At 38.5% G+C, this 13385-nt stretch overlaps 1 protein-coding gene across 2 annotated transcripts in view; it reads right to left on the bottom strand.

The window, feature by feature from the left end:
- The window catches only part of SPIRE1 (spire type actin nucleation factor 1), a 191515-nt gene that overhangs the window by 24613 nt on the left and 153517 nt on the right, over nucleotides 1-13385 (bottom strand). For both annotated transcript variants that reach the window (XM_075533105.1, XM_075533106.1), the window contains 3 exons: nucleotides 8462-8631; nucleotides 2870-2960; nucleotides 221-363 (listed from right to left, as the gene is read on the bottom strand). In XM_075533105.1, the coding sequence (XP_075389220.1) occupies nucleotides 221-363; nucleotides 2870-2960; nucleotides 8462-8631 (404 nt within the window). The remainder of the gene's footprint in view (nucleotides 1-220; nucleotides 364-2869; nucleotides 2961-8461; nucleotides 8632-13385) is intronic.

The following is a 13385-nucleotide window of genomic DNA, read 5'->3' as shown; positions in this document are numbered from 1 at the left end:
AGTCTTCTGAAGGAAGAAAAAGTACTTGAAATAAACAAAGGATAATCAAACCTCATTTAGTTACTACTAAGGTGTGTTTTCTTTGGCTATTAAAAATAAATGGGGTTTTAAAAAAATTCATTTGAACCTTTGAAAGTATATTTTCTTATTTTCTCAAGAAAGCTAATAATTCTAGGCTTTCCTGCTGATTCTTAAGATACTAAATCTTTGGATTACTTACCAGAGATCTGGAACTCTGCTTGGACGGTGGCAGAAACTGCCTAACATTCGTAGGTGTTTCCTTTTCAATGGAATGACGTCTCTGGGGTGGCTGCCGTCTCTCTGGCTGGGGTGTTGAGGATATGGGCAAGAATTTTGGAGGCTCTAGAGATTTAACCAAATGAACTCTTACAAATCAAAACCCTTAAATTTTGAATGTATTAACTCATTATCTGTGACAAACATGGCATTAAAAATGAAGTGTTTGAAGATAAACAAGCAGCCATCTAGCTCAGAAGCAACAAAGTCCACATGGAAGAACACACCAGCCTGTGTGATCGAGTGGTCCCAAAGGGATCAGTTACCAGGCATCAAAGAACAAAAAATCATATCATTGACTGCACACCTCCATGATAGGATCGCTGAAGACAAATGGGTGCATAAGCAAATGTGGTGAAGAAAGCTGATGGTGCCCGGCTATCAAAAGAGATAGTGTCTGGGGTCTTAAAGGCTTGAAGGTGAACAAGAGGCCATCAAGCTCAGAAGCAAAAAAGCCCACATGGAAGAAGCACACCGGCCAGTGCGATCACGAGGTGCCAAGGGACCAGGTATAAGGCATCATGCAAAAAAAAAACCAAAAAACAACAATAATATAAGTGTGCGTATGTATGTGTATATGTATATGTATATATATACCATATTAAATGAAGGGGGAAGTGCAGAGTGGAGACCCAAGGCCCAAGTGTCGGCCAATGGAGATCCCCTCATAGAGGCGTTTAGGAGAGGAAATGGGTTAATTAGGGTGCGAGGTAGTACCGATGAAGAACACAGCTTTCCCCCAGATCCTGGATGCTTCCTCCCCCCAACTACCATGATCCGAATTCTACCTTGCAGGCCTGGATAGGACAGAAGCTGTACACTGGTACATATGAGGGTTGGAGGTACAGGGAATCCAGGGTGGATGATACCTTCAGGACCAAGGGTGTGAGGGACGATGCTGGGAGAGTGGAGGGTGAGTGGGTTGGAAAGGGGGAACTGATTACAAGGATCCACATGTGACCTCTTCCCTGGGAGAGGGACAGCAGAGAAGGGGGGAAGGGAGACTCCGGATAGGGCAAGATATGACAAAATAACGATGTATAAATTACCAAGGGCATATGAGGAAGGGGGGAATGGGGAGGGAGGGGGGGAAAAAAAGAGGACCTGATGCAAGGGGCTTAAGTGGAGAGCAAATGCCTTCAGAATGATTGGGGCAGGGAATGTATGGATGTGCTTTATACAATTGATGTATGTATATGTATGGATTGTGGTAAGAGGTGTTTGAGTCCCTAATAAAATGTAAAAGAAGAAAAGAGAAAAAAATGATTAGGGCAGGGACTGTACAGATGTGCTTTATACAATTGATGTATGTATATGTATGAACTGTGAAAAGAATTGTATCAGCCCCAATAAATTGTTAAAATTAAAAAAAAAATAAATGGACACACGATTGAAAAAAAAATGAAGTGTTTATTTCATTGGAGGGGTATACTAAGCTGTAGATCTTGGGGAGACTTTGAAGACTGACTTATGATATTCAATGTTTTAATACTCATGAAAAGTCACACATAAAAACAAAGTATAAGTATTATCTCAGATTTCTACATGTTACTGTCCTCCTATTACTCTCCATAGAATTTTACCAGGAAAGAGTATCAAGGTATTTAAAAAAAACAACATATAAAAATATGTATTCTCCATGGCCATAAAACAAAGCAAAAAACTCTGTCAAATCATTCTGAAATTCCTTAAGGGTTGAGTCTTATTTTGAGACAGGGCTTACCAGGAGAATGTTTTAGGGTCTGAGTGGTTCTAAATTCACGATTTGAAAACATTAGGACAAACAAAGTAAATCATGCAATCAGGGTTTTATTTGATATTTCCTCCTGTGAGGTCTGCTTGATGTAGTGGGTGGAGGGACGTGCAACTCAACACAAAGTTAAATATGATCCACAGATTTGTAATGCCCAACCAAAAGGAATCACCAAAAAACTCAATGAACGCAATTCCACAAATTGACTTTTTGTTTTTATTTGGGACCCTGAAGTATTTAATGGGTATGGCCAAATACCTGCTACAAAAAAATCAAGGTCACCTCCGATTATTTATGATAAGATTTGTTTAAGTAAACCACATTATTTAAATAATTTTAATCATTAAAACATCTTTGTTTATGGGAAATCAAGTATTAAATGACTATTAAAAACATTTAGAAACTGCTTAAGCTTAGATATCTATGTTTGTAATCTATTTGTGAAAGTGTGTGTAGGAGGAGGGAATGATATATGTAATTACTCAGGGATTTTGGCTTAAATTCAGATAAGGTGATAATCTAAATGTATAGGTACATAAATAAAACAATTTATTTATTTCCTACAATTAAAAGCTATTATCTGTAAACACAAATCTTATTAGACATTCTGCAAATGAAGAACTTCAGCCTCAGTTACCAGCTTAGCCATACAGTGTCAAGCAACATCCAGAAAATAACTAACTTTTAGCACCTGACTAGTGAAATTTCAGAGTTAGTTGTTTCTATCCCAAATTACCATAGGGTACTCTGGGATTTCTGTCTAGGTCTAGTGTATGTTGGAACAGTTGTGAGTCTGCTATTTGTACCACAAATACTTACTCTTCTTCGTGGCCACAGTCTCTAGTAAGGGGTCTTCAAAGAAGGAGGGGGAAACACTGCTGCTGCTAGTTGACTTACGTAGAGTTTCTTCCTGGGAACAGGATAAACAGAGGAAAGACAGAGTTTTCTTACACAGTGTTCTCATGCTAATTAAGAATATTTACATTAATAAATACTTATTTTTAAATGTGGCACCAAATTACCATGTCAAAGGCGCAAGGGAATATGAGACAAACTATAAGGAATCTATAACTGACAGGTTTGAATTGAGCCATGGTTTTGGCCCTCATGAGGGCCTATTGAGCTCAGGTGTCTTTAAGAACTGTCCATTCCGATACCTTCAGGACCAAGGGTGTGAGGGGCGATGCTGGGAGAGCGTAGGGTGAGTGTGTTGGAAAGGGGGAATTGATTACAGGGATCCACTTGTGACCTCCTCCCTGGGAGAGGGACGACAGAGAAGGGGGGAAGGGAGACTCTGGATAGAGCAAGATATGACAAAATAACGATGTATAAATTACAAAGGGCACATGAGGGAGGGGGGAGCGGGGAGGGAGGGGGGGAAAAAAAGAGGACCTGATGCAAAGGGCTTAAGTGGAGAGCAAATGCTTTGAGAATGATTGGGGCGGGGAATGTATGGATGTGCTTTATACAATTGATGTATGTATATGTATGGATTGTGATAAGAGCTGTATGAGTCCCTAATAAAATGTAAAAAAAGAAAAGGGAAAAGAAAGAAAAGAAAATGATTAGGGCAAAGAATGTACAGATGTGCTTTATACAATTGATGTATGTATATGTATGGACTGTGATAAGAGTTGTATGAGCCCCTAATAAAACGTTTAAAAAAAAAAAAAGAACTGTCCATTCACTAAACATCTGCTTCACCTAAAACTTGCTGCTTAAATCACTAACTTCAAACAAGACCCCAGTCAATGAGAAGGCCATTTTTGTGTATTCCCCATCCCTTGTACAAGAGGGTCATCCCCTGCCCTTGCCCATGTATATTTTTCTTTCTCATCTCTGCACATTTACATTTTTTACCTCTTCATCTTCTTCCTGTCTTTTTCTTTCTTTGTATTCTCTCCCTTCTTTCATTTAACTTTACTTCTTCGAAATAAATATACACATAAATACACGTGTGTGTGTATATATATTTAAAGGAAGAACAATAATATATCCTCTTCTACATATAGCCTCTTCTTCCTCTGGTCTGATTATATGCTTACACTCTTCTCCTGCGACATGCACTACCACTTTCTGCTCTCTCTCTCTCCTTTTCTTTGTGAAATATATTTCCACCATAGGTAGTAATTCTTATGAACCCTCCTACATTGTTCTAATATTTGCACAAACCTCAGTCTATTCCGGTGGCTCCTTATTTTTATTGCTTTTATTTTATTCTCTTTTTTACTCCCCATATTTCTCTCCTTTTGTCTCCATTTCTTCATATTGTAGGTTTTCTGGCTCCTATTAACCTTCTTTTGTGCCATTGGACAGAGCCAACAATTCTACATGAACCATAAGCACACACACAACTAACAACAGCACCAAAATGCTGTGGAAATAGCAGTCAAATTAAATACACCAAAAATAAAAAATAGAAACAAAACCTGAAAATTATCTAAACCCAATGGAATACTCATGGGCTGGGGGGGCGGGGGACCTGGGAATTACCAGAAATAGAATTCAGAAGACTGGTGAAAGGTACCTTCAATAGATGTAGGGAATATTCATTAGAACAGCATAAGGAACTACAATACTAGAAACCCTACACCAGCAGGAATCCCAGAACAATAAGGTAACAGAATTAGGCAACATGGAAAAAGCGCTGTGTGATAGAATGGAAGAAAAGAAAAAACCGAATCAGTGATAGGAAAGACAATAGCTCTGACTACCACTGACAAGAGAAATAATCAAGAAAAAGCAAAGGAATCTGAATAAAGCCTGAGAATGAGGTGGAACACCACCAGAAGAAGCCATCTATGTCTCATTGGGAACACAAAGCATGACCTGTCCTCTCCAAAAAAATCTACAGATAAAATAGAACAAGAAGTCAGGGAAGTAATTTATCCCACATCATAAAGGAGAGAAAATAACAATTCCAAAAGCTGTGAGAACTCGCAACAGATTTCCTCAGGGGAAAACTACGTGACATATTATAGCCAAACTTTCCAACAGCAAGGAAAACGAGAGACTACTGAGTGCAACCAAGGAAAAGAATCTAATAGAGCGACATAAAGAATTCTGAAAGAAAAAATCAACAACAAACCTGCCAACTAAGAATTCTGAGGATACATGCAGAAATCCTAAGAAAATTCTGGCCAATAGAATCCAACAACATATATAAAAAAATAATTCAATATGTTCAAGTGGGATTCACACCAGTGACGCAAGGATGGTTCAATGTTAGAAAAAAAATCAATGTAATTGACCATATAAACAAGAACTACACGATCATATCAATAGATAGAGAAAAGGTATTTGGCAATACCCTAAAACCCATTTCTGATAAAAACATTCAACGAAATATGAATAGAAGACTAATGGCACAACATAATGAAGGACACATACAAAACCAACGGTCAACATCACATTCAACTGAAAACCAGACTAAACTAAAAAGATAATCCCAAACCTTTAAAACACCCCCCTATCACCACTCCTATTCATTATCATGCCAGAACTCTAATCCAGAACCATAGACAACAGAAAGAAACCAAAGGAAAACAATTTTATACCCAGAAAACAAAGTCCACAAAGAGGTTGTTGGACACAATTGAGGGAATTGGTAAAACAGCAGAAGGTACAAAGATAATGTTTTGAAAATGATGATGGCAACATATGTACAAGTTTGCATCAATGATTTATGAATTGTTATAATATCTGCAAGAAAATGATTCCAACAAATGACTAAAAACACCACTTATTTTTTCCCAAAGAGTAGGATATAAAGAGTGCTAAATGGGACGGCTCTCAAAGAGTTTTACCATTACAGAAAAACAAGCTTAATTATGTGTGTTTTATAAGGAAAATAATCTATGGAAATATGCTTTTATTGAGTTTCATAATTTCCCCAAAGGGAAAGATATTTTAGATAATGAAAGAATGAAAATTGATTGCTTATTTTAATTCTGCTATACATTAAGACAATAACAATATCCTAATATTTATTCTATAAACTGTGGCTATAATTTTATTTTTTTTAATAATTTTTTTGGGAGGGGGAGGCTGGGGAAAGGAAGTGGGTATTAACAAACCCAGGGGCAGGGAAACAATAAGTGACCCCAAATCAGTGGCAAGGAGGGTATCAGAGGTCTGGCAGGGTTGGATCAAGGGCAATGTAAATGAGAGGAATTCCTAAAACCCACATGAAGACTGAACATGATAGTGGGACAAGAGGAAAGTACAAATAAATAGAGGAAAGAACTAGGAGGCAAAGGGAATTTATAGAGATCTAAATACAGGCATATACAGATGTAAATATATTTATATGTGACGAGGGGGAAACAGATCTATGTACATATATTTATAGGTTTCGTATTAAGGAAACAGATGAACACAAGTACTCCCTCAACACAAGAACACTTTGTTCTAACAATTTGGCAGTCTGAGATGCTCACCTTCCTGGCATGATTGCTGAAAACAACAGGTGCACAAGAAAATGTGGTGAAGAAAGCTGATATTGCCTGGCTATCAATAGATATAGCACCTGAGATCTTAAAGCCTGAAGATAGACAAGCAGCCATTTAGCTGAGAAACAACAACGTCCACATGGAAGAAGCACACCAGCCTGTCCCAACACGATCACTGAAGACAAAGCAGGTGCATAATCAAATGTGAAGAAAGCTGATGGTGCCTGGCTATCAAAAGATATAGAGTCTGGGGTCCTGCAAGCTTGAAGATAAACAAGCAGCCATCCAAATGAGAAACAACAAAGCCCACATGGAAGGAGCACACCAGCCTGAGAGATCACGAGGTGTCGAAGGGATCAGGTATCAGGCATCAAAGACCAAAAAAATCCTATCATTGTGAATGAGGGGGAGTGTGGAGTAGGGACCCAGGGCCCATCTGAGGGCAAATGGACATCCCCTGCCGAAGGTCCACGGGGAGGAGATGAGCCAGTCGTCAGGGTGCAGTGTAGCAATAATGAAACAAACAATTTTCCTCTAGCTCTTGAATGCTTCCTCCCCAACACTATCATGATCCCAATTCTACCTTACAAATCCGGCTGGGCCAGAGGATGTATACTGGTGCGGATGAAAATTGGTAACACAGGGAATCCAGGGCAGATGAACCCTTCAGGACCAGTGGTGAGAGTGGTGATAAAGGGAGGGTGGAAGGAAGGTGAGGGAGAAAGGGGGAACAGATTACAAGGATCTACATATAATCTCCTCCCTGGGGGATGGACAGCAGAGAAGTGGGCAAAGGGAGACGGCGGACAGTGTAAAATATGACAAAATAATAGTAATTTATAAATTATCAAAGTTCATGGGGGAATGGGAGTGGGGATGGAGGGGAAAAATGAGGAGCTGATACCAAGGGCTCAAGTAGAAAGCCAATGTTTTGAGACTGATGGGGAAAACAAATGTACAAAAGTGCTTGACACAATGGATGTATGTGTAGATTGTGATAAGAGCTATACAAGCCCCCAATAAAATGATTTAATTATTAAAATTTTTTATTGGGGATTCTTTTTTTTTTTGCTTTTTAAATTTTTTTTAAAAAACAATTTATTAGGGGCTCATACAACTCTTATCACAGTCCATACATATACATACATCAATTGTATAAAGCATATCTGTATATTCCTTGCCCTAATCATTTTCTTTTTTTTCCTCCTCTTTTGTTTTTTTACATTTTATTAGGGACTCATACAACTCTTATCACAATCCATACATATACATACATCAATTGTATAAAGCACATCCATACATTCCCTGCCCCAATCATTCTCAAAGCATTTGCTCTCCACTTAAGCCCTTTGCATCAGGTCCTCTTTTATATTGGGGATTTTTATAGCACCTACAACAATCCATCCATCCATCCATCCATCCATCCATCCATCCATCCATCCATCCATCCATCCATCGTGTCAAGCAATTTGTACATATGTTGCCATCATTATTTTCAAAACATTTTCTTTCTACTTGAGCCCTTGGTATCAGCTTATTGTTACCCCCCCCACACACCCCTCCCTAATTAATTCTTGATAATTTTTTTCTCATATCTTATACTGACCACTGTCTCCCTTCACCCACTTTGCTGTTGTCCGTCTCCCTGGGAGGGGGTTATATGTCAATCATTGTGATCGACCTTCCCCTTCCCTTCCTGGCATCACTACACTCATTATTGACAGAGGGGCTTATCTGTCCTGATGCCCTGTGTTTTCGAGTTCTTATCTGTACCAGTGTGGCAAGTAATATCAAGTAACCAAATCTACTAATTCATTCCCTGATAATCAAATTATTCCTAGTTTGATTAAATAAGAAACTGAAAAAGATTAAGCAGCAATAAAGTAATATGGTCAATACACTGACTTACAGAGCTGTGGTGTCCTACATTTCAGTTAAGATCTATAAAATAATATCTTACCTCAGAGTCAGAGCTGTCCAGTTCAGCCAAAGTTGGAGCTTTGAGGAGTCTTTTTCTCTGCACAGATACCTGCTGTGTGGCACTTAAACCATCTTCTTTAGTTGACGAGGCCAAACCATTCACCACAGATGATTCTGTCAGATTCTTTGGAGACTCGGGGGTAATTGCATCTGGTAAAAGAAAGTCAAAGCTTACCTTTCTCTGACCCAAAAAAGTAATCAGTAAACAACATGCAGTTTCCAAATTACACAAACCTGAAAGAATAGATAATGTAATAGAGTATTTCCATACAACTCAGGTATTAAACGGAGGTTTGAGCATATAAAGCTGGTGATAATAGAAAGCTATTTTTCGTTAGACATTAAAGTACCTATATACTTGAGTATAAGCCGATGGGAATATCAGCTGAAGCACTAATTTTACCATAAAAACTGCATTAAAATGTGCTGGAAAACTTGGCTTAAGCACAAGTATATAAGGTACATTAGCAACATTTATAGGTAACATCAAAGTCTTCATTTTACAGATGAAGAAACTGTGACCCAGGAAGGGTAGTTTTATTTTACACCCTCTAAAGATCTTGTTTGAAATGATGGGACCATATAGAAAACCTTATGACACATAGGACTATAAAATCTGAAAAAGTTTTGATTTAGAAATTAAAATAGCTAGTAGTTTACTATATTTATACACAAATTTTTAATGGGAATACAGAATCCAGGATAAATCTGACATAGTTATGAGATAACTGGACAGGAAAGCAACACAACAGACGAAAGAAACTGAAGCAGTGGAGTATTGTGTGTCAGTCCGGGGAAATTGAAAAACAAATTCACAGAATCTTATATGTGTATAAGAAAGAGGATAATAAACAAGAGCAATTAAATATTGAGAAAACTGCCCAGCCCAGCCCAGATCAAGTTCATAAGTCTGAAATTAGCCCAAATGTCCAATACCAATCTATAAAGTCCTCTTCAGACTCACAAAACACATGCAATGATGCCGAATGCAGGACGATCACAGGCCAGTGGGTGCGAAGTCATGTGGATCCAGGGGGCACAGTAAGTATCTCAGTGCTGGCAGGGTTCTCCACATGGCTTTTCCGGTTCCAGAGATCTGGCTCCATCAGCCTCTCTCTATGTGTCTTCTCCACAGGGATATCTCACAAGGAGTGATGCTGCATCCTACCTCCAGCAAGCTATTTATCTTCACTGTGCCTCCAAATGAGGCCATCAAGTTCTGATCTGATTGACAGGATAAACTCTACCCCTTCACTCTTCCGTCTCAAATTGACAACAGATTATGTAACCCCCACATATTATAACATGCAGATTATTTGGGTGCGATATTTAGCTCTACTGCTAGTTATTCAATGATTAAGCAAGTTACTTAACCTCTTGTTTCCTTATCTATAAAATGGACTTATTCTGAGAATTACATGTGAAATGCTTATTTAATATTGTGTCATGTAGAGGCAGTACAGAGTAAATATTAGCAATTATTAACATTGATTTTTGTCTCTCTTTGCAAGTAAATAAACTTAAGAATAGGACTGAGATAAAGTCACATAGCTAGGATGTTGCAGAGTTCATATGTGAAACTTCTTATTGAATCTCAAGCTGGTCTGTTTCTGAATGACAAACTCCAGAAGTATTACTAATTTGCTTCAAAATTTCAAAGAATTAAATAGAGACCATAATTAATAACTAACTACTAAATTAACATATTCAAAAATGAAAATGGATAATGGCTGAGTAATTTAATGTACAACCATGAAAATGAACTTATCCATGTACATGGAGTAGTCTATGAAGCTATTATAGTTGAAGGTCAAGATTGGGCTATACAGTAAATAAAGTAGAGATGAATAATGCTCATAAAGGGTAGAAAGAACTTAATGAAGTTCCTGTAAAATATAAACATGCTATATTTTAATAGCTTTCCTCATCAAATAGTATTTATATATGGGAGCTTCAGCATGGAAAATGGAATTAAAAGACAATATAATTTTTCCATGAATTTTCTTAAGGCCCTTCATTTACTTGAGGTAGATTTCCAGGGAACATTCAGTATGTGTGTAGTAACCTGCTTAGCATAAAGGACTCCATTTTATTTAAAACTTGCTTTGTCTGTGCTCAACCCTGCCAGGAGCTGCCTGCCCCTAACCCCTCCTGATATCCTGACAGACCTTGACTCTTGAGATGTCTCCGGACCCCTCCTGATAGCTTGTTTGCCCAATTAGCAAGAAATGTACTCTATCCTGTCGAACCCTGAGTTATAACCTGCAGATGCTCTCCCTTAGCCCCTCCCAATATCCTGTCTGCCCAATAAGCAAAGAATGCAACTGCGTGCATGCTCCCCTTAAACCAGGCCTCTGCCTGACCTACACAAATATTTTACTTTCTTTGTTTAGGGTGGAGAGCTTTCCAGGCTCTAGTCCTGCTGTAGTAAAGGTTTTTTGATTAAGTGGTATGTGACTTAATCTCACGTGGGTTAGAAAATGTGTGTTCTTTGATGTTTTTCCTTAAAACTGTCTAAAAGTACCACATAAATGATTTATTATGGCAATTTTGCATATCTAATTTAATATCTGTAATTCTTGGCTTATTTTTTACAATCAATAAGGTAAAACTTGAAGACATGGTTTCAGTAAGATAAGGGGAAGACAAAATGAACGAGGGTAAGGAAGAGAAGAGAGGGCAGGAAGGAATAGGGAAAGAAAGAAGACACACAAAAGTGTCCATAAGTACATGATCGCTTTAGGTAGAAATATTAATATAGAACTTACCAAAATAGATATGTTTTATTAATATCTACTTAGAATTTAAGTTGCTAAGAAAATAAACAATGTAGAGAGAGGTACTAAAGTGACAAAATGAACAAAGCAAAAGGTTTGTGAATCCTTCTTCAACAATCAGAAGAAAAACATCAAGAGGTCCCCATGCCCCAGCAAGGAAGACCCTGGCTGCCTGTGTGGCCTGGCAAAGAAGTCCCTTTGTGCCTTTGAGGCCCGCAAGAAAGCCTCTGGCCACTTCCAGAGGAAGCCCCTGATGGCGCCGACAGTATGACAATGAAGCTCTTGGACACCTCTGTTGTTTGCCAAGGAAGCTTCTGGCACATCTGCCCCCAGGCACGGAAGCCCTTCACTATCTATGGACCCTGGCCAGGCCAAACCAACCACTCTTACCCAGCAGACTTCCTACCACTACCAGCAGTACTAAAATGCCATGCAAAAGCAGTAAACTGTGGTCCACACACTCCCGAGAAAAACAATACACAAGCAACAAACAATACACAGATCCAAAGGAATATTCTAAAGAAAATTGAAACTACCACAAACAGAATTCAGAAGAGTGATATTGAGGTACTTTTAATGGACGGAGGAAATTTTCAAAAGTACAACAGACAGAACAGAAAAACTAGAAACACTACACCAAATAGAATTCCAGAAGGTAAGTAATAAGAAAACAGAACTGGACAGCACAGTAAAGGAACAGAGTTTAAAATCAAAGAAATGGAAAACAGAATCAATGAGCTAGCAGAAAACTCTTAACTACAACCAACAAAAGAAACAATCAACAAAAAGAGAAAAGGAATTTGAGGAAAGCCCGCGAGTGATGTGGACTGAAACATGATTACAAGGAACAAATTACCTTTCACTGGAATTCTGCAACAGAAGATATGTATGTGGCACTCACCTAATCTGCTATCAATTTAAGGATTAAGAGTGTAGGGGTGTGGAGTCTAGGCTGTCAAGCTGAAGATAGCCAATTTGACTTCTGTGTGGGCATGGCCTTCTCCTGAGAATTCTGGGACATTTGGTACTTCCTCCTTGGAGGCAGAAGACACCTCTCTGTCTCTGACACTCCCTGGGAGACATAGCAGCTGACAAGACATGTGGACCCACCCTGATGCAGAGAGCCCTGCCAACGCTGAGATGGTTCCAATGACACTGGAACCAAAGACTTTCTACCCACTGGCCTGTGATCTTCTACATTCGGTGTCATTGCATGTGATTTGTGAGTCTGAAGAGGACTTTATAGATTGGTTATCGGACATATGTACTAATATAGGACTTATGGACTTGGTCTGGACTGGGATGTTTTCTCAATGTTCTATTGCTCTTATATATAAACCTCTTTCTTATACACATAAGTGTATCCAGTGATGTGTTTCTCAAGTCTACCCAGACCAACACTATACACACACACACACACACACACACACACACACACACACACACACACACATAGTTACTGAAAACAAACATATATATATATATATATATTTGGTTACTGAAAAAAAAAAAAAACCCAAACCAAACCTGATGCTCATTTGTTTTTTGATGTGAGGGGCTAGTGCATTTGGAATTTGTTCTACCAGGTCAGACTGTTAATCAATCTTTCTATTTAGAGGTGCTAAAAAGATTGCATAACAATGCGCAACATAAATGGCCTGATTTATGGCAGATGGGGTTCTGGTTTTGCCACCACAACAATGCACCTGCTCACACAGCCATTTAAGTGTGCCAGTTTTGGGCAAAAAACAGCATGTCTCTCTTGCCCCATGCACCTTACTCAGCTGACCTCATTTTGTGAGACTTATTTTTGTTTCTGTGAATTAAGAGGAACATGAAAGGGCAGCGATATGATGACGTAGAAGAGGTGGGAAAAAAAAAGAGGGAGATGCTGTCAGCAATCCAAACAGATGAGTTTGAATAATGTTTCCAAAATATGGAATCGCAGATTTCACAAATGTATTAAGTGTAAGGGAAAGTGCTTTGAAGGTGATAAGGTTGTTTTATAAAAAAAAAATAAATACGTAGCTTTGTGGGGGTGGCGAGAGAATTCTGTTTTGGGGGGTACCCCCCACATATTAGAACAATAAACCATGAAATAAAATTTGCCTAACATCATAAAATAAA

This window comes from Tenrec ecaudatus, chromosome 15 (assembly GCF_050624435.1).
Source record: "Tenrec ecaudatus isolate mTenEca1 chromosome 15, mTenEca1.hap1, whole genome shotgun sequence".
Lineage (NCBI taxonomy): Eukaryota > Metazoa > Chordata > Mammalia > Afrosoricida > Tenrecidae > Tenrec > Tenrec ecaudatus.
The sequence above is the reverse complement of the archived record's forward strand: the minus strand, read 5'-3'. Positions and strand labels throughout refer to the sequence as shown.